The sequence below is a fragment of the Vicia villosa genome, linkage group LG2 (assembly GCF_029867415.1).
Source record: "Vicia villosa cultivar HV-30 ecotype Madison, WI linkage group LG2, Vvil1.0, whole genome shotgun sequence".
Taxonomy (NCBI): Eukaryota; Viridiplantae; Streptophyta; class Magnoliopsida; order Fabales; family Fabaceae; genus Vicia; species Vicia villosa.
This window is the reverse complement of record NC_081181.1, coordinates 47,543,580-47,565,740: the sequence shown is the minus strand read 5'-3', so window position 1 is coordinate 47,565,740 and position 22,161 is coordinate 47,543,580. Positions and strand designations below refer to the sequence as shown.

At 38.7% G+C, this 22,161-nt stretch overlaps 1 protein-coding gene across 1 annotated transcript; it reads left to right on the top strand.

Moving 5' to 3' along the window:
- Nucleotides 1–18,608: 18,608 nt before the first annotated feature.
- Nucleotides 18,609–20,927, top strand: LOC131649015 (uncharacterized). Its single transcript, XM_058918764.1, has 3 exons — nt 18,609–19,391; nt 19,478–20,422; nt 20,508–20,927. Exons 1-3 carry the CDS (start codon nt 18,609–18,611, stop codon nt 20,925–20,927), a joined length of 2,148 nt encoding a protein of 715 aa, XP_058774747.1.
- The last annotated feature ends 1,234 nt before the right edge of the window (nt 20,928–22,161 follow it).

The following is a 22,161-nucleotide window of genomic DNA, read 5'->3' as shown; positions in this document are numbered from 1 at the left end:
ACTCTTCACCATCTTCACATCACAAGATCACCACGAACTCCCTCTCAATTCCCATTCAATCTTCATCTCTTCTGAACTCAGCAACCTCCATCAACAATCTTGCATCAGTGAATTCTCCATCAGCATCATCATCCCTTGATTCAGCTGTCTCGGCATTATCTTCAATTATCATTACCTGCAATCATCATCCCCAATTCCTCAACAACAAGTCAGAAGCGAAACACAGTCGAAGACGGAAAAAAGAAGAAGGGCGAATCAGAACAAAATAGCAAGGATTACCTTTTCTTGAAGACTTCCTCTGGATTTTTCATCATCTTCAACAAGTCTACAGAGTCATTCATCACCTTCACATCGTTCTCCGATTTCATAAATCTACACTTCAATCATCGGTGTAGTCGGTGTAGTCGTTCGTCGTTGACGACTCTTCAATTGCGATCTGCAAGAACTTCATCAACAATCTTCAAACTGCACAATCCACGTTCTTCATCAAACACAACAGAGAATCTTCAACTTCCTATTCCTCAAAACTCAGAAATTCACAATCCTCATCTCTATGTCTTCACTTCAGAAAGCATCACGATCAATAAGGTGTCGTCGAATTTGCGTGACTGAGTAATGGAAGGAGAAGACGAGTCAAAGACGGAGGGTGGCTGAGGTGACATCGGTTGAGTTTTCTGAGACACCGCTGCTAGGAGGCACTCACCGGTGTGGCGGCGTTATTCGTAAGGGGAAACGATCGGAGAAAGCTTAAGCGAGAGCTGAGAACGAAGAGAAGAGAGATTGAGGCGAGGAGAACATTATCGGAGATATGAGATCCGTTCGGTTCGTTTTTGTTCACGGTGATGCTCCGAGGGTTGATCGGAGAGGAAAATCTCCACCGCGCCGCTGAGTTCGTTGAGATGAGAGAGGGAAGCTGATGCGTCACAAGTAACAAAACCCTAATCCCTTTGTGTTATTAATTTTATTTATTATTTTTATTTTATTTTACTTTATTTTTGGATTTTCGGATGTGATGTGCATAAAGTCTGATTATCATCATTATCATTATGGATTAATTGGAATTAGTATATTGATTAATAATTATTTGACATTAAGTTTGCATAAGGTGTGAATTGACATAAGTTTAATGGGAATAATGGAATTGATTTTCTTCTTAATTGAGTTTAATCTAAACATACAAAAATATGAAAATCTGATAGTTAGATCAACACCTTGGGCCAAAACGAATTTCCAACAACCCCTGTGGCCCATTTCACCATTTTTGGCAAACAGAAGCTTGTAACAAAATAAAATCTCTGTTTGGGCCATACTTGGGCCCTGCGCCCAGAACTGCGCCCTAATTGCTGTGTGCACTCTTAAATTCAATTCACACCCCCCTGTCCCTTTCTTTTAATTACTAGAATTTAGATTCAATTAGATTTCTTCTATTTTCTCTTAGGCAATAAAAATGCTGTTTTTCTCCTATTAGTTTTAGACTTAAATCCAATTTTTGACATAGAAAAACGTTCATAAAAAATATTAGTTTTAGGCTTATGGTTTTAGCCTCTTTTTACTTGATTTGTAATTCAATTTCCCCCATAAAAAACCATATAAAAATAGTAGTATTTCAGTGTAATTTTTTTGCATTTAGGCTTGAATTGTTTTGTACTAGTTCCATGTTATTTTTGTATAATTGTTGTGTGACTTTGTTGCTTATCTTTTGGCCATATTTTTGGCCTATTTTGTTGATACCATTTTAATGCTTCTTTTAGAATTTAGTCACCATGTTAACATTAGGATTTAGACCTGTATAGACTACTTAGATTAGAATTTAGGATTAGTTCCCTATTGCATTCTTTTTCCTTTCAGCTCTTTAAAACATTAATAAACGGAAGATGCGAATCACATTAAGCAAGTGATAGAGAAATGAGTGGGATTCATTCCCTAATCTATTTCTCAATCACTTAGTGGCATAGAAACGAGTGGGATTCATTCCCTAATCTGTTTCTCGGTCACTACTTAATGGGAGAGAAACGAGTGGGATTCATTCCCTAATCTGTTTCTCAAACATTAATTAATGGGAGAGAAATGAGTGAGATTCATTCTCTAATCTGTTTCTCAAACATTACATAATGGGAGAGAAATGAGTGAGATTCATTCTCTAATCTGTTTCTCAAACATTACATAATGGGATGGAAGTGAGTGGGATTCATTCCCTAATCTGCTTCTCGATCATTATACATTTTATGTGATTCGAATCGTGAAGTAAACTCCCTTAAAAAACACACAACCAAAAACGCTTTAAGACATCTAACAATGGTTCAGACTAAAACAAAGTAGAGAAAGTGGTGAGTGGCCCGGTATTGGGAACTGTTCATCACTCATCTACGCTAAAAGACACAAACCAATCATTTCTTTTCCTTTTGCCTCGTTGGCACCTAAGGGCAATGTCATTTCCGTTCGTACGCATCGTAGGCGATCCCTTATGCAAGAACGTGAACGTTGACTCCGCCCAATTAAAAAACACAAAAACAAACAGAAAATCTTTAGCCGAGCTACGGTAACTCTGATTCCTGAAAAGGATACGTAGGCAGCGGGGTAGGGCCCGTGCGAGTACAATTCTTTATTTTCCCTACATTTCGCATTCATTTTGCATTTAGACATAGACATAGTTATACACCCTTTAGATAGAAACAAACATAGGTGGATACCATCGAGTACGATGGGCGTGAGGGGTGCTAATACCTTCCCCTCGCGTAACCGACTCCCGTACCTTGATTCTCTGGTCGCAAGACCCTGTTCCTTCCTTTGTTAGGTTATCTGATATTCCTTTCCCTTATGGGATAAATATATTGGTGGCGACTCTGTTCATTTTTCGCGAGCGTGCGACACGGTGGAGTCACGACAATTGAGTCACGACAATGGAGTCACGACAATCGAGTCACGACAATGGAGTCATGACAATGAAGTTACAACAGTGAAGTCACGACGATGGAGTCACGACAATGGAGTCACCACAATAGAGTCACATATCTAATCCTGATATTCAGTTCATAAACGATGATGACAATTGAGTCACAGCAATGAATTTACGCAATGGAGTCATGGCAATAGAGTCACAACAATCAATTCACTCATGTGATCCAGACGGTCAGGGAAATCGAGCCAACAACTTAATTCTGACTCCACAAATACATTCTAATGTACGACTCAGTCTGACATACGTCAATACATCAACTGATGGCCTCTTAAGCCCATCTCTAACAATATTATGTCCAGATGGCATCTTAAGCCCGTCTCCGACAACACTTTGCCTAGATGGCATCTTTAAGCCCATCTCCAGAAAAAAGTCCCTACATCAGCAATGACAAATTTCTTGGTATTCAAGTGTTCAATCCTCTTCTACCTTCAGATTCTGACAGGCACACAAGCCAATCTACATCCTCAAGTATAAGAAGATTGAACAGGGGAAGCTGTCATACCCCAAAATTTGCCCTCACATAATCGCAAATGTCATTTTATTTCAATTATATGACATGGTACAATTGGTAAAAAGATAAGCTTGCAAGTATAAGGTCTCGGGTTCGAATCTCACTACCAACATTTTTCTCATTGTTATCTGCTTCTAATTTTAATTTTATTTTTACTTATGTTCAAAAAATTGCAAAAAATAAGTTTTTAATCATTTAATTTTCTTATGCTTTTATAGTCGAAAGGTCATAAAATAGAATATAAAAAGATTTTTGTTTTTTTTAGTTTTGGAAATAATCTAATTTGATGGATTAAAACAGTCACAAAATCAAAATCAATTAAATTGAATTATGGGTTTTTGATTATTTTGATTGACCAAGTTGATTTATTTTGCTTTTCAATTAACCTACTTTTTTTATTATAAATAGATGCTAACTTCTAACGTTGGAAAAAAATCACGTACAGAAAACCTGATTTTTCTACTCCCTTCGCCGTAAACTTTTCACGTACATACAACACCCTTCACACTATTTTGCTTCAACTTTTCTTCCTACCAACACACAAACCACCTGTTTTCACCATTCACCAGAAAAGTCTCTCCATAACCATACCCTTTGTTTCAAAACCTTCATGTTAACCATACCCATAAATTCTTCCAAACTTTACTCAAACAACACCAAATGTACAATCCACTATTTATCATGACAAACAACAAATTATATGGTTATTCTATTACTGCTATTGTTTTTTATTCTTTTACAGGTTTTCAAAGGGAAGCATACCAAGAGGAAACTCAAGATAATTCATACTGTTGCTTTATCTTCGGCTTCGATCTCCAAATCACCGCTCCAAAACTCCAACCGTAACACCGCTTCGTTCAACTTGCTACAACAACGTCATCCTCACCGGAAACTTGTCAAAGTGTGTTGAAGCTTCAGATTTACTGCCCAAGGCCGAGGCGACTTTTCATCATTTGGCTTCGGTAATGTTTCTCCCATGGTTTTAAATTGCGGTCCTGTTTACCCAGAAAAATGGTAAACAAGCGCTAGTTTCCTTTTTAAAGGTTACTTTTGCGGAATCAACTAGAATACTCCAGGACTAATTGCTTTATTTTGTTATATTATGTGTATTTGGTTTGTATTAAATGCAACAGTAACTTTAAAATAAAAGTAAACACTGAAATTAAAGGCTTTAAAGTAAATCAAAGCAATAAAAAAGCAGTAAATGTGCACTGAAAGATGAGATATAACGTAAAATGATTGCATTAATTAAACTGGTACGCATACATACATTCCAAAGTTGCACTCGTTACTCATTTTTGCACAGAGATTTGAGTTTACTTGTGTTTATGTAGAAAATGCGGACCCCTGACTATTCCTATGGAACTTGCTTAAATAGTAAAAATAAAATAACTACTACTAACGGTCGACTGGTTATCAGTCAACACGTGTCTTCGACATGCAAGATCTTCAATTGTGAGACCTCCACGCGTCCTGTAAGAACTGCCAGAAAACTGCTTGAAACTGCCTCTTAACTTCTAATACCTCTCGACTTCCACTTCAGTTTCTGCAGCAAAATTCTTAAGTCTTCGCATACTTCTGATCGAACGCTGAAGCCTCTGATCATCTTTCTAGTCGAACAGCTTCGACTACTAAGCATTACTTAGTCGAACCACTTCGACCCAAATGGCAATGTAATTATTTAATTGAGGCCCAATTACCAATTTAGGGCCTTTTTACCAAATTGAGGCCCAATTACCAATTTTGAGCCCCAGTTGCCTATTTGTTGGTAAGTCGAAAACCTAGGGTAACAAATTGCCCCCCAAGCGACTTCTTTCGACTGACTTTAGGAAAGAGAAAAGATGGCGTTTCAGTTCTTTCTTGGGTTTCGACTTTTGTTAATTCCCATTACGCCATGATTACATTTCATTTTCCCAGGCACTAATTATTACCTAAACACTAGGTTAGTGGGCTATAACTGCTCCCACTTTCTGAATCCAGTTTTCAAAGCGTTTCTTTGACATGACTTTTGATTTTACAACTTCTTTTTTTCACGATTTCTAGTGACGTCACCACCAGCTTATATATATGTACAGCTTCTTTCTCCTTTTTCTTTCTTTCTCCTCGTTCTACTTCTCTTCTCAAACGTTTCAGAAAGAACCATCTCTTTTCCTCTAACCTTTACCCATTTTCTTCTTCTCCTTTTATACACAACAATGGCAGCTACGACCACCAACACCACTGTGTACGATATGGGTGCGAACCCTTTAGGGTTTATTATGTCTCGTGAGGAAGAAGAACAAGGCTTAGATTTCATTCCTCAACCCAACCTTATTGAGGCCAAAGCCATCATTTGGCAAAACCAGATGTTAATCCCTTTTCAGATTACTGATAAATTAATGGCTTTTTCAGGGCCATTACCAGACCACCGTTACCACCCAGAGCAAACCACTGGTTTCTTTCCTTGCTTCCAAACCACCATGCCTGTAGCTTTCGACAAACCACGTGTCATCGATTTGAAGTTTATGGATCCTTCGCTTAGGGTTTTCCGTTCGACTCCAGCTCCTGGAAACAATGAATACTTGGCTTGGCTTAACAAAGTTCAAGCGAAAAAACAACAAAGATGGGAGGAATTGGGCCTCTTCGACGTCATACAATTATCCCGGACTGGTCATAGAGTTTGTCCCCCCATGCTACTTGCTTCGATCTTCTTCTGGGAAGGTTCGACTAACACCTTCCACCTTCCTTGTGGAATGATGACTCCCACTCTCTTCGACGTGGCTGCCATCACAGGGCTTTCGCCATTGGGTGAAATCTTCGACCCAACTCTTCCTACAGAAATGAATTTCAATTTCACCAACGCTACCATCACCAAGTATATGCAAGATCATTATGACAAGTCGACAGAAGAAGTTTCTGACGAAGAGCATGTTGCCTTCCTCACCTACTGGCTCTCATATTATCTGTTTTGTCCAGGATCAGTTCAGATTGCTAAAGCTTACATACCTTTGGCTATTCAGATTCATGAAGGTCGAAAGGTCTCTTTAGGTAAGTTGCTCCTAGCTTATCTCTATCATACCTTAGGTATAGCATCTTTAAGGATCAAACGCCTGCATGAGACTCCAAAACAACTCTCTCTGTCGGGACCTTATTGGCTCTTACAACACTGGTTGAATGCCACCTTCGAGTCACATATAGGTTATACTGTTTCCAGATCCATTTTAGAGGTCATGTATGACCGGAGGGTCGAAGGCATCAAGCTTGCCTTTCAAACTCCTCAAGATGAGTCTAACAAACCAACCTCCTTAAATATGTGAGGTTGTTTTCTGAATGTAAAACATTTATTGCTTCCATGGCCCTTTTCTCCAACCGATACTTTGGGCCAACTTGGTTCAAAGCTATTTTTCCTGGGAATACTCCTACTCTTCGAGCTCAATTAAATGCTATTTGGGCTGCCTTTCTAACCCCAACACTACTTTCTCATCGTATTGAGTCGACTGGTAAGTGCTATGGGTTTGTGGGTTATCAACCAAACTTGGTCTCTCGACAATTTGGTTTGAGCCAGATGCTGCCCAAGAGCTTATATTCCCATGATGGTGATATTTGTTACTCTGGTCGACCGTTCACAGCCCGTCAACACCTCGACTGCTTGAAGTTTCATAACAAACAATCCTTGGAACATCCCACCTTCACTTTCCAAAACTCCTATTTTACAACCAAAGAATTCAATGAATGGTGGTCTGAATATTATCAACTGTTTGATGGGGACTCTTTCGTCAAGAAGCTGAACACTGCATTTGACGTACTGGAGGATCAACTTACTATAAGTAAGTTTTTTATGTTTACTATCGTTTTCTTTATTACCAATGGCACTATTCTAATCTCAATTTTAGACCTTTCAGGACCTGATCCTACTGCTCAGGTCGAAGTCCCTGCTCCTAAATCAGGCCGAAAACGTCCCAGTACGTCGAGCAACACCACCATCAAGAAAAACAAAACTGTTAGAAAGGTACTTAACTTGATCTTTAATCTTGTCAAATCTACCTTAACATTCATTAATTGTTATTCTTCCTTTTCAGTTGGTAGTTCCTACTGAATCAGACGAAACTACATCTCCACCAAATCAGGAAAGTGAGATCTTTTCACGACCCCCGCCTCTGACTCCCCCAAAAAGACGAAAAGTTGTAAAGGACATTCCCAAAGTGGTTGTCAAACCTCAAATAGCTCCAACAATTTCTTCATCTCAAATTCTTACTGAGGTAGCTTAGCATTTTTTTTCCCACATATCTCTTTCAATATCTCTGTTTTCTAACATGTTTCTTGAATAGAGTGCACCAACTGTCGACCACACTCAAGAGAAAGTTGTCGAAGTTGCTGAGAAAACTGCTGAAGCCACTCCTGACTCCAATCCTTTTAGCCCTCAAAGGACTGACGCTTTTGGAAGCAACACTGATTCGGCTAACACTCCAGGTCGAAGTCGAACAGATCCTCAGGACAAACCCATCGTCGAACAATCATCTGCCATAAAAAATACTGAAGATGTTCCTCGACCAGAACCCAATGCAGCTTCTCAGTCAAGACTACATTCTATTGCTGATGATACTAATTCCAACAGTTCTCTTAGTCAGGAAGAAATTCTGGACTTGAAGAAGACTAATCCTGTGGAGGCTCTCTTTCGACTTCCAAAGCTGCGACCAAGTTCTTTTGAGATTCCTGCTCAATCGACCAATCCTGATGCTGAGATTGATGCTTCCCTTTTCGAAGCTATATGCCGACTGAAAGCCCATCTGGATGAACCTGAGTTTCTCGTTGTTCTTGAGAGTTCTGAACATCTTGGTGGAGAAATTCGCAAAATCCTAGATTTATTGATCAAAGCTTCTCTTCCACCAGTTGTTGTTCAATTTTTCTTTGATTTTGAGGCGTACTTCGACCAAATTTGGAGGGACCTTATGACGAAGAAGAACATTACCTTTCAGGCAAAGAACAAAGAGCGTGAATTGGAGAGAGAATGGGACGCCAGTGCAGCTTCGACCAAAAAGGTTGAAGAATTTCAGGAGAAAACTTTAAAGTTTTCTGATAAGCAGGGAGAGATCGACAATAAGATTGCTGATTACAAAGCTCAAATTGATGAACTCAACAAAAATATTCAACATCTTGAGCAAGAGAAAATCAGTTTGGCTCAAACTAAAGAAGTCCCTTCGCCTGAAATTATTAACCAAGAAGTCTTGAAAGGACTTGGTCATGGTGAGAATGCACTCAAGTTGGAAAGTAACATTCGACAGCTTAAACAAAACCTGTCTCGACTTGACTCTAAGATTGATTTTGAGTCAACCAAGTTAGCCTATTTTAGGAACAATTTCCCTGCTTTGTAATTTCATTTTCGACTGACTGGCTATATTTTGTAATGTCTGCCAATGCTCTTTATTAAGAACTTTTTGTAATGATTGGCCAAATTTTGGCCATTTAATATAATCTCTTAGTTTTTACTCTCTTATGTGAATTTCTTGAAGCATAGGTTTATATTTTTTCAAATATTTACCATTTATCCTCAAGATTCGACCATCTGAATTTAGTTCTTCAATTTCATATGCATTGTTTGAAAACACTTGCAAAATTTTAAACGGTCCTTCCCAACTTGGGGACCATTTACCCAATAACTTATTCCTTTGATCCATGGGCAGAATAACTTTCCATACATAATTACCTACCATGAATGTCTTCTCTTTGACTTTCTTGTTGTAAGCCTTCGCCACTTTTTCTTTTTGTCTTATTAACCTATCCAACGCTATTAGCCTTTCTTCGTCTAATTCTACTAATTCATCTAACATCATATTCCAGTATTCGTCAGACGAGAGACTATTTTGTCGTTGAATTCTTGTCGACTGTAGATGAATCTCTACAGGCAATACAGCATCATGCCCAAAAGTCAAACGAAATGGGGTAGTATTTATTGCTTCCTTTGGTGACGTCCGACAAGCCCAAAGGATTTGGTCGAGCGTTTGATGCCAATTTCTTGGCTTTTCCCCACATGCTTCTTTATCAAATTTATAATAACTTTATTAGCAGCCTCGACTTGACCATTAGCCTGAGCGTAATACGGAATGGATGTTAGCAATTTAAATCCTGTCTCTGCTGCAAAAGCTTGCATCTTTCGACCAACAAAAACTGATCCTTGATCAGTAGTAATAGTTTCTGGAATCCCATATCTATAGATAATGTGTTTTTGTATGAAACTAATCACTGCTTCTTGATCAACATTAATTAGTGGGATTGCCTCTATCCATTTAGTAAAATAATCTATTCCTACTAAAATGAATCTTTGTTGCTTAGAAGATGCAGGTTTGATTTCTCCTATTAAATCCAAAGTCCATCCTCTAAAAGGCCAAGGTTTGACAATGGCATGCAATCCACTGGCCGGAACATGTTGAATGTCTGAAAATTTCTGGCACTCTTGGCATCCTCTTGCATATTCAATACAATCTTTTAACATTGTTGGCCAATATAAACCTTGTCTAAACAACAACCACTTCATCTTATGGCCTGACTGATGAGCTCCACAAACACCACTATGAACTTCTGACACAGCCAAATATGCTTCAGCTTCACTTAAGCATTTCAACAATACATCCTCGGCTGTTTTCTTGTATAAATCATTTCCTAATATCACATAGTTTAGAGCTCTATATTTAATCTTTCGATCAGTTCCTCCGACTGGATTATTTAGGTATTGGACCAATGGGTTTCTCCAATCAGCATCAGTCATATTGTCGATGGCAAAAATTTCCAAGGCATACAAATCTTTACTTTCAACTTTACTTTCAACATTATCACCTACCCCCTCAAATTTTGACGTCGACAATTGACCTAACTGGTCTAATACTTCATGGGTTTCTTTATTCTTGATCTCGACCGTATCTTCTAACTTGTCTTTAGAAACTCTATACCCAGAAGCAATTTGTGCCAATTCATTGGCAATGCAATTGTTAGATCTTGGTACATGCAAGATCTCAACATGTTCGAATTTTTCTAATAAGCGTATCACAATTGCATAATACATTATTAGATTTTCTTTGATGCATTTATACTCTTTTTTGATTTGTCGAATTATTAGCTCAGAATCACCTCGAATCTCAACTCGTTTTGCCCCTAAATCTATTAGGGCCTTCAAACCAGTTATCAAGGCTTCATATTCGACCTCATTGTTAGAGCATACTTCTTTCATTTTATAATGGAACTTTGTTGGAAGTCCTTTGGGAGAAATAATCAAGACTCCAATGCCTGATCCATTTTTGTGACTAGAACCGTAAAAAAATAGTTTCCAGTTAGTTCGTTCGACTTGATTTACAGACAATTCGACTAACCCATGGTCGACTATAAAATCAGCCACAACTTGTCCTTTCATAGCTTTTAAAGGGACATATGTCAAGGAAAATTCAGTTAGCGCTAAGGCCCACTTACCAATTCGACTATGCAAAATTGGTTTAGACAACATATGTTTAATAATATCAAAATGAGAAGACACATACACATCAACAGGCTTTATATATTGCTTAAGTTTGTTACATGAGAAATACAAGCATAAGCATAATTTTTCAATATCATTATACCTAGTTTCAGCATCTACTAGGGTTCGACTTAGATAATATATGGCTCTTTCGACGCCATTATCATCTTCTTGGGCCAACATACTCCCAATTGTCGAGCCTGATGCAGCTATGTATAACTTCATACTTTTTGTCCTATTGGGGGGTAACAAAATAGGAGGCTTAGTTAAATAAGCTTTTATTTGGTCGAATGCCTGTTGATGTTCTTGTTCCCATTTGAATTGATCTTGGTTCTTGAGTTTCACAAGTGGTGAAAATATCTTCGTTTTGCCACTTAGATTTGAGATGAATCTCCTCAAGAAATTAATCTTCCCCAACAATGACTGGAGTTGTTTCTTTGTTTCTGGCGCCTTTAGCTCCAAGATTGCTTTCGTCTTATTTTGGTTTATCTCAATGCCTTTCTTGTGAACCACGAAGCCTAGGAAATCCCCTGCATGTACACCAAAAGCACATTTTAAAGGGTTCATTTTGAGTCCATATTTCCTCATACGTTCAAAAGATTGTCGAAGATGGTCTAAGTGACCATTTTCAGAGTTAGATTTTATTACAATATCATCAATATAAACCTGCATAAACTTGTCAATAAAATCATGAAACATGGAATTCATGGCTCGTTGGTATGTAGCTCCAGCATTTTTTAAACCAAAAGGCATTACCACCCATTCATAAGTTCCTAAAGCACTTGGGCATCAAAACGCTGTCTTAGGTACATCTTCGTCAGCTATAAAAATTTGGTTATAACCTGAATATCCATCCAATAAACTGAGATATTCAAATCCGGCTGCAGAGTCGACTAACATTTCAGCAACTGGCATGGGATATTCATCTTTAGGAGTAGCCTTATTTAAATCTCTGAAATCTATGCATACACGAAGGCTACCATTTTTCTTTATGACAGGCACTATATTAGCTAACCATTCGACATACCTCGCAATTCGAATAAACTTGCTTTTCAGCAATCTTTCAATTTCTATTTTGATTTTTTCCATAACCTCTGGCGCAAATCTTCTAGGAAGCTGCTTGATAGGTTTCTTCCCTGGGTTTAGTGGTAGTCGATGTTCCACCACATGTCGACTTAAACCAGGCATTTCATTGTAATCCCATGCAAAACAATCTTTGTATTCTTTCAAAAGTCGAATCAACTTGGTCTTTAGGTCACTTGTAAGCCTTGTACTTACATAAGTAGGCCTTTTAATGACTCCATCACCTAAGTCAATTTCCTCAAGAGGATCTTGAGCTTGCATCCTTTTTACCGATCCTGATGGATCCATTTCGAAACCTAAAGGTTCGTCATCGTATATCCCGTCAAGTCGTTCGACTTGGTGATCGACTTCTTGATCGTTTTCATTTTTTACTATCATGGCCTCAATCGTCATATTTTTCTCTAGTTCTGCTTCTAAAGCCGCTTTTTCTTTGTTTTCGGCCAAATAGGCCGTTATTCGAGCCAGGTATTCTGACTCAGTGGTCATCGTCTTTGATTGTTGTCCTCTGCTCTGGAGGACTTTCATGGTTCAATGGTTCATTAGGATCTTCTTTATTCCAAATGAAACCATAATTTGGGTCTAAGTTCAGATACTTAGACACACTTTCATCAGAAGGATATACATCTTCTGCTTTGTAGCAAGGAGCTACATTTGCCAAATGCTGGTCGAAGTGTCTGCGACCACTTTCAGTTTTGTAATAACTTTGATCGGCTTCAATATTCTCCACTATACCATCTGACCTCCAAATGGCCACACGCTGATGTAAGGTGGAAGGAACTGCCCCAATACCATGGATCCATTCTCGACCCAACAGCAGTTTAAAATTTGCCTGCGATGCAATCACCATGAAGACGGTTGACCTGACAGACGAACCAACAGCTAGTTTTACTTGAATTACTCCAAGTATTCCACTTGTCTTGCCCTCATAATTTGACAGTACCATATTATGGGGTCTTAAATCTTTATCAGACTTTCCCACTTTCTGAAGTGAAGAATAGGGCATTAAGTTTACAGCAGCCCCACCATCGACAAACACTTTGTTTATTGGAACACCATCCACTTTCGCCCTTATGAATAAAGGCTTCAAATGATACATCATTCCTCGACCTGGCCTCTCGAACACAGCCTTTTGCTCTTCTACCACCCCTTTTCCCATTACATAGTAACAGACAGGTGTTTCTTCCACATTCTCGTCAGGAAGAAAATCATCTTCGTTCTCAGATACCTTCAGCATTGGTTCCATCGCCTTGAATCTGCCATTCTGGGCGTTTACCTCTGAAGTTAATGGGTTTCACCCATTTGTCTTCAGGGACATCCGTCTTAGGACGGAAAGTCCTTGGTTTTTCAAACATCTTCCTGTATTCTCCAGCCCTTCGACCACTGTTTTCTCCTGTATACATGAATTGACGATTCTTGCCTCGACGAGGGTCGAACCTCACTTTGTTTGCAGCATCAACATTGAAAACAGCATCACACCTTGGGCATAATCCAACTTGAGAGTTGTTATTGTGGCATCTCTCAAGGAATTTCAAAAGACTCTCTTTTGGTTCAGGATAAACCATGTTCAAAACTTTGCCATCAGTAGCGCCGTTTTGCTTTCTAACGAAACCATCAGTAGTCTCGACCATCATCACATCAGCAAGCTCAGTATAGTGAGCCTCTTCGACTTGCAAAGGATCAGTATCAACTTGCATTGATGACTTTGGCTTTTCTCCAAACTGTAACCTTCCTTCTTTCAAAGCTTTTTGCACTAAATCCCTGAAAAGGACACATTGAGAAGTTTTATGACCCAAGAAATTATGAAATTTACAAAATCCTCTTTTTTTCTTTTGTTCAAGAGGAGGATTTTTAAGTCCCGGGGGTACTATGATTTGCCCATCAGAAACCAACAAATCAAATATTTCATCACATTTTGTTATATCAAATGAATACGTTTTACTAGAAAATTTTTCATTCTTACTTTCAACCAGATTTTTATCTTTTGAAGGTTTAAGCAATTTACAGATATATGGTGGTCCTAGCTTTAATTTAGCCACGTTGACCTCTCCCTCTTCGTATTCACTGTCGCTATTAGAGTCGAACTCACTTGTAGTAACATAAGCTATTTTTTCTTTCTTATGATATTTACTAGCTCTGGCTTTTTCAGCTTTTAGCCTTTCCACCTGGCGTACTCTATCTGCCAGTTGTGCCATGTCTCTCAAATGTTGGGTGTCTAATTTCTTCCTTATGGAATAATCTAACCCACCTGCAGCCATTTCGACTAGCTCATGTTCAGGAATTTGTGTAAAACATCTAGCTTTCAGTAACCTAAAACGGTTTAGATAGTCATCGACTGGTTCTGTACCCTTTCGCCTAACTCCAGCCAATTCTTTCAAGCTGATTTTCGACTGTCCCATATAAAATTGTTCATGAAACAATCGTTCTAATTGGTTCCATGAGAACAAAGATTGGGGAGATAAGGTCGTGAACCAAGTAAATGCGTTTTTCGTTAAAGAACTTGGAAAATACTTCATCTTTAGATTTTCATTGTTTGCTATTTCTCCAGCCTCTGTCTGGAACCTAGCAATATGTTCGACCGTCGACTCGCCAGTCTCACCAGCAAATTTGGTGAATTTTGGGACTTTCCACCCCCTAGGCAATTCTGTCTGCCTTACATATTCTGACAGCGGGGAAACGAAATTTGGTCTATGCAAACCTACATTTATTCCATTCTGAACTAAAATTTGTTCAACTACATTAGAGATATTATTGTGTCCAATATTGACATCTTGCTGGATGTTCCTAAGAACCTGGTCAGCATCTTGATGCCTTTGTACTATTCTAGGGATCTCTTGCTCAATTTGATCTCCTTGTCCTATAGGTTCGACCCCTCTCACATTCGACCCTTGAGTAGTCGAAAGGTTTGGTTGTGGGGGCGCTCCAAAGAAATCTGCAATTCTGGCCATTTGTCCCGCCAATATTTCATAACTTTGATTCGTGTTATTTATCATGGGAGTAAAAACAGTTCCCATTTGTTGAGTAAGGGAATTCACCATTTCATGATTACTTTCGTCCATTTGTTGTCGAATTGACAACATTGACGTAGTACTTAAAGATGGCAAAACCTGGTGATTATATCCTATGCCTATAGGTCGACCCCCTGGATTTGATATGCTTGTAGCCATCATGCTGTCAGAATATAATGAAGGATTTGTATGCAAACCTTGCATCATAGACGTGGGCATTCCAAACTGAGGGTTAAAACCTGGTGGAGGCATCATTCCATGAAACGGCGGTCGTAATGGATTCAACGGTGACCGTACATTCGTTGGTGATGATACCATTATTGCTGCCGTCGATCCACCAGTATTTGTTGTTCCCACTGGGGATGAATCTGCGGCATTTTGCGGTGTTGCTCCGGTTAGAACACCTCCTTGATTTCCAGAAAGATCAGAATTATTTGTATTAACTTCAGCCATGTTAGTTAATTTCCGACCACTTCTTAATATCATACATAACTATTGTACTAACAAATATAAAACAAACAGCAATTGACGGGTCCCACTGGGCGTGCCAATTTGTTTACCCAGAAAAATGGTAAACAAGCGCTAGTTTCCTTTTTAAAGGTTACTTTTGCGGAATCAACTAGAATACTCCAGGACTAATTGCTTTATTTTGTTATATTATGTGTATCTGGTTTGTATTAAATGCAACAGTAACTTTAAAATAAAAGTAAACACTGAAATTAAAGGCTTTAAAGTAAATCAAAGCAATAAAAAAGCAGTAAATGTGCACTGAAAGATGAGATATAACGTAAAATGATTGCATTAATTAAACTGGTACGCATACGTACATTACGAAGTTGCACTCGTTACTCATTTTTGCACAGAGATTTGAGTTTACTTGTGTTTATGTAGAAAATGCGGACCCCTGACTATTCCTATGGAACTTGCTTAAATAGTAAAAATAAAATAACTACTACTAACGGTCGACTGGTTATCAGTCAACACGTGTCTTCGACATGCAAGATCTTCAATTGTGAGACCTCCACGCGTCCTGTAAGAACTGCCAGAAAACTGCTTGAAACTGCCTCTTAACTTCTAATACCTCTCGACTTCCACTTCAGTTTCTGCAGCAAAATTCTTAAGTCTTCGCATACTTCTGATCGAACGCTGAAGCCTCTGATCATCTTTCTAGTCGAACAGCTTCGACTACTAAGCATTACTTAGTCGAACCACTTCGACCCAAATGGCAATGTAATTATTTAATTGAGGCCCAATTACCAATTTAGGGCCTTTTTACCAAATTGAGGCCCAATTACCAATTTTGAGCCCCAGTTGCCTATTTGTTGGTAAGTCGAAAACCTAGGGTAACAGGTCCGCAACCGCAATTGCACCCGCAATATTGCGGATGCGGTTGCCTCCGCAACCGCATCGGACCGCAATTGCGGTGTGATTTTAAAATCTCGCCTCCGGATATTCGGAGCCCCATCGGACAATTTTCATCATGTTTTTTTAAGTATTTTAATAAAAAATTAATATATTAGATTTCTAAAACTCAATTTACTTTTTATATAATGAAAAAACATAACATTAAGTGTTTTTCAATATAATATTTCAAACACTTCCTTTAAAAAATTCACGTCGCAACGGCCGCAATGCGCATCGCAACAGGCGCAATGACCGCAATTGCAACATCCGCAACCGCGGCCGCAGCCGCAACCGCAATTTAAAACCATGGTTTCTCCCTCGTTGGTAATTTTGTTTAAACTGATTTATTATGTTGTTGTTTTTTGAGGAGACAGATCCCTGGTGTTGTTGTTTGAGGTGAGGAAAAGAGGAACTCGCCGAATCAAAGCCCAGCGTCACCGCACACGTCGAGCAGATCCGACGAGCACCAACATCGCCTCTGTCATACACAATAGCCAAAAGCTTCTCGATCAGACGCGTCCACCGCACCTTGCTCACACCCCCGACCGCTGACGATCCCTCTGCTCCACCGATCAGACACTGTGAGAGGCCACGTCGTCCACTCATCACCGGATTTCCACCGCCGCGAAGATGATTGACGGTAAAATCTCATATTTTTAGCTACTTAGTTAATGTTTATTGTGTTGTGATAATGTTAATGAAAAAGGGTAGAAGTTTCATGTGGGTGGAATTTTGAGAGGAAGAAATAAAAGGTTTTTGTGAGAGTGTTGCGATTTGGTCGAGACGTAGAAAAAATCTTCTTTGTCTCTCTGCCACTGCCTTCTCACGTGAGAGAGAGGAGAAAGGTTCTCCTATATACTAACTAAAATATATATAAAAACCTAAAAAATCATATATTTGGTTTAATTATTTAAAGAAAAAATAGCAAAAAAGAGATTGACAAATGATAAGATGGGGGCGCTGTTACCTTCTTTTGTTTTTTTTATTTACATTAATTCATTAATAGTTAGGAGTTTAGAATAATAATAAGGGTTAAATATACTAACCCCCCTGTAATGATAGCGAGATTAGGTTTTAGCCCCTGATAAAGTTTTTTTTTTCATCACCCCCTTAACTTGCAAAGATTCCACGCCAAAACACCCCCAATGCCACTTGTTAAATCAGATTTATTAAAATTAAATTAAAAAGTCCATGTGGCCTTAGCATGTTACATACGTGGCAATATCAGTAACATTTACATGCCATGCTGTTGAAAATAGTTAAAAAGTCATTTGGTTTTACCCCCTTGTAAAAATTAGGTTTAGTTACGTTTTCAGACATCCCCAAGTTAGCAACAACAGTGACGACGGCGACGACGCATAACGGTTTGGTGGACGACGGCGCATAAGGGTTTGGTGGACGACGGCGCAATGTCAGAGGTTAGTGTTGTTATGGTTATTCTTCTTCTCCATTTCGTGTTTCTTCTCTATTGGGGTTTTTATTTCGATTTGAATGATTAAACGCAGGATATGCAACATTTCAATGTTACTTTCCACCACGGGGGTGAGTTTATTAGGGTAAACAAAGATGAGATAATCTATAGAGGGGGGGGGGGTAGATTCTACTATTTCTGGGTTACACATAGAATCATGGACCATGGCAACTGTCGAGAACCTAGTGAATAAGTGGGGGTACCAGAAAGGGAGATATAGGGTATGGGCGAAGATATTGGAAATAGATGAGGGTTATATCCCGATTAGAAAGGATGATGATGCATATGACTTTGCTTCTTATTTTTGTGCAAATGGTACTGAGGGAGACTTATATCTGGAACATGATGCTGAAAACATAGAACAATATGTGAGTGAACCTGCTTGTGTTAATGGAGACACTGAACTAGATGACTTAGGAGATGAAGTGGTTGAGGGTTTGGATGATAGTGAGGACGACAGAGCCACTGCCTTGTTAGATGGATTTGAGGGTATTGATGTAACTTTGCCACTAAGGGAAGAAGGGGTAGTTGCTGGATTGTTGACTAGGCCCAACAAGAAATGTGAAGAAGATGCATATGTTAGTGATGAGCTCAACTCATCAGATCCAGATGAGTCTTGTGATGAGGATAAGCCCAAGTATGAGAAATTTAGGAAAGAGCACCTAAATAAGGACTTCAAGTTTAAGTGAGGTATGGAATTTAATACACTTGTTGACTTCAAAGAGGCAATACGTGAGTGGTCAGTTCTCAATGGTAGGGAAATTAATTTTGTGAAAAATGAAAGTTATAGAGTAAGGGTAGAGTGTAAGGCTAAATGTGGTTTTTTGGTCTTATGTTCCAAAGTGGGCCACAAGCATACTTATGCTATAAAAACACTTGTAGACACCCACACTTGTGCTAGGGTTTTAAATAATAGATCTGCAAACTCAAGATGGGTGGCTAAGCATGCGGTCAAGAAAATGCAATCAAGTGAAAATGTAAGAATCAGGGACATAATGCAAGATGTAAGGCAAAATTTTTCAGTGGGTATTACTGTTGCTCGGGCATGGAAGGCTAAGTTGATGGCAAAAAAAATAGTGGAGGGAGATGCTGATATGCAATATGCTGCTCTATGGAGGTATGCATCTGAATTAAAAAGAGTTAATAGTGGCAATACTGTGAAAATTAATGTTGAGAGACCAAGCCCAACTATCCAACCTAGATTTGGAAGTTTCTACTTCTCTTTTGATGGCTGCAAGAAAGGGTTTATCCATGGATGTAGGCCCTTTATAGGGGTTGATGGATGTCACCTAAAAACCAAGTATGGTGGTCAACTTCTGATTGCAGTTGGAAGGGATCCAAATGATCAATACTTCCCATTGGCTTTTGGAGTGGTAGAAACTGAGACCAAGGAGAGTTGGAGATGGTTTATCCAACTTTTGATGGAGGATATTGGACATGACAAAAGAATTGTTTTTATCTCTGATCAACAAAAGGTAAAGTTTTTGTACTTATATCTAATTGCTCTAACTGCATATCTATTTTTGAAATATAATGTAATTGCTATAATTGTATTGAGCAGGGACTGGTAGCTGTTTTTGATGAGATGTTTGAGAGGATTGAACATAGGTTTTGCCTCAGACATCTATATGCCAATTTCAAGAAAAAGTTTGGTGGAGGAACCCTAATAAGGGATTTGATGATGGGAGCTGCTAAGTCTACATATCATCAAGCTTGGATGCAGAAGATGAATGAGCTAAAGAATGTTGATTTCAATGCTTGGACTTGGTTGATGGCTGTACCTACCAAGAGCTGGTGTAAGCATGCTTTTAGTTTCTACCCAAAGTGTGATGTGTTGATGAATAATATATCTGAGTCTTTCAATGCTACAATTTTAGTTGCTAGGGACAAACCAATCCTTACTATGTGTGAGTGGATTAGGAAGTACTTAATGAATAGGGTAGCAACCTCTGTACAGAAACTTGAAAAATGGCAACATAGAGTTATGCCTATACCTAGGAGAAGGTTGGACAATGAAGTTTTTCATAGTGGTCATTGGCTACCAACTTGGTATGTGGATGAGAAGTTCCAAGTGACTCACAGTTTCAACAACCAAGAATTCATAGTGGACATAGCAAACAAATCATGTAGCTGTAATTTTTGGGAATTGGTTGGGATTCCTTGTAGGCATGCTGTATCTGCTTTGAGCTATAGAAAACAAACACCTGAGGATTTTGTTGATGAATGCTACACAAGGGAGAAATATGCTAAGTGTTATGGATTCTCTGTGTCACCTATAAATGGCCAAGACATGTGGCCAGAAACTGAGATTGAAGACATGCTACCACCAGCTTACAAACAAGGGCCTGGTAGACCTAGAAAGGTGAGGATTCGAGAAAGTGGTGAAGAGGGTGCTAGGAAAAGAAGGACTGGGGTTGCATACAAATGTACAAAATGTGACCAGTTTGGTCATAATGCTTTGACCTGTAAGAGCCCCACACAGGACCCTGTTGCACTCAAAAGAAAGGTAACACATTTTACATGTTCTTCATAAATATTTCTGTTGCACTCAATGTATTAATTTGTTCTGCTTGTTTGTGGCTGTGATGTAGAGAAAGGTCAAAGCTAAAGTTACTGAGGTTGTTCAGAATGATGTTCAGGCTGATAATGAGGAGCAAAATAATGTGGAGAATGATCTGGTTCAGAATGATGATCAAGCTGCTGTCCAAAATGATGTAGAGGCTTACCAAGTTCATGATGATGTGCCAAATGATGTGCAGCCGAGTCAGACCCAGTCTAGTGTTGTAGACAATAGTCAACCACAACCCAAGAAAAAGAAAACAATCAAACCTCACCATGGTTTAAAGATAAGGAGGAGTGAAAGAGTCAAATTAAGTTGGTTCAAGAAACCAATTATTGGTCCAGGTTCATCTGAGCAACCAATCACAGTTGAAGACCATGTAGAAACATCATCAAGCCTTGGAGTGTCAAGTAGGTCTTTGAAGAAATGGAAGAAACAAAAGAGCAGTTGATTATTTTGTGTATTATGTTAACTTGTAATGGTCTAGTAATGGTACTATGTCCTAAGATATTTTGTGTGATGGTATTTTGTTTTGTGGCCATTTGTAATGGTTTTTAGGGTAATGACCTATAACATTTGAAATGGTTTTTAGGGTGATGATCTACATGACTTTTAGGGTAATCACCTATGACATTTGTAATGGTTTTTTGGATCAATTTCCTCAAATGTTATCTAATCTCATAATTACTTCATATTATTTGCAAATCTTTATAGAAAAATGATAATATACTCATTCATTCCATTCAAGCTCAAATTGTTACAAACCACAAAAGTTATACAATTGATACAAGTGATACAATCACAAACATCATACACTTCCCTAAACTAAATTACAGAAACATATAAAATGCTGCAAAAAACATCCAAGACATAACAAGTGCAACAATCATGTTATGGTTCCTCTTCTTCTCCATTGCAACTTTTTTCTTCAACCTCAAAATCTTCTCATTACTTGTGTCTGTTCCCAAATTGTCAGTGACAATGTCCTTCAAAATCTCTTTCAACGCATCTTTTGTCATTTCAGTGCATTTACATTGAATCACCTCGACATTGAATTCACCCAGCTCATCATCCCATATGAACATACCGCATCCATTATGCAGAATAACAAGCAACCTTTATTGCACAGCAAACAGACCAAATAAAAAAAATGTGAATGAACTTACCAGTACATTTCTGCATTTCCAGAATTTGCGTTTAGGGTTATCAATGGTGTTTGATACCCACATCTTCATGGTTATGTTACAACTACAACGAGGTGGAGCTTGGGAACGATGAAGCAAAGAAGGAGATTTGCAACCGGAGTTCCCTACAGAGGAAGATTTGCTACCCATGTTGTGAGATTAGCGGTGAAGCAGCGACGGAGGAATGATACGAGGAGAGGAACAGGAACCCTAGTTTCTTCGTTTGCTGAAATAATGTAATTTGAGAAGATGATGAAATGCCATGGTGGATATTAAGAAGGAAAAAAATTCCACGTGTGATTCAAAATAGAATCTTAGGGGAATCTGAGTGCAACCGTGGCAATTAGGGGGGTCTGGGGAGGGAATCTACAGATGTTAAGGGGGTGATCAAAAATTTTTTTTTTACAGGGGCTAAAACCTAATCTCGCTAACATTACAGGGGGGGTTAGTATATTTAACCCTAATAATAATTAGGTTAAAGTAATTATCTTAATTATAGGA

Bases quoted from the DNA above. Each gene is read 5' to 3' on its own strand.
- LOC131649015 (XM_058918764.1), top strand. From the start codon at position 18,609: ATGGAATTTAATACACTTGTTGACTTCAAAGAGGCAATACGTGAGTGG. The intron at 19,392-19,477 runs GTAAAGTTTTTG...TGTATTGAGCAG, and splicing joins TTATCTCTGATCAACAAAAG to GGACTGGTAGCTGTTTTTGA. The intron at 20,423-20,507 runs GTAACACATTTT...GCTGTGATGTAG, and splicing joins CTGTTGCACTCAAAAGAAAG to AGAAAGGTCAAAGCTAAAGT.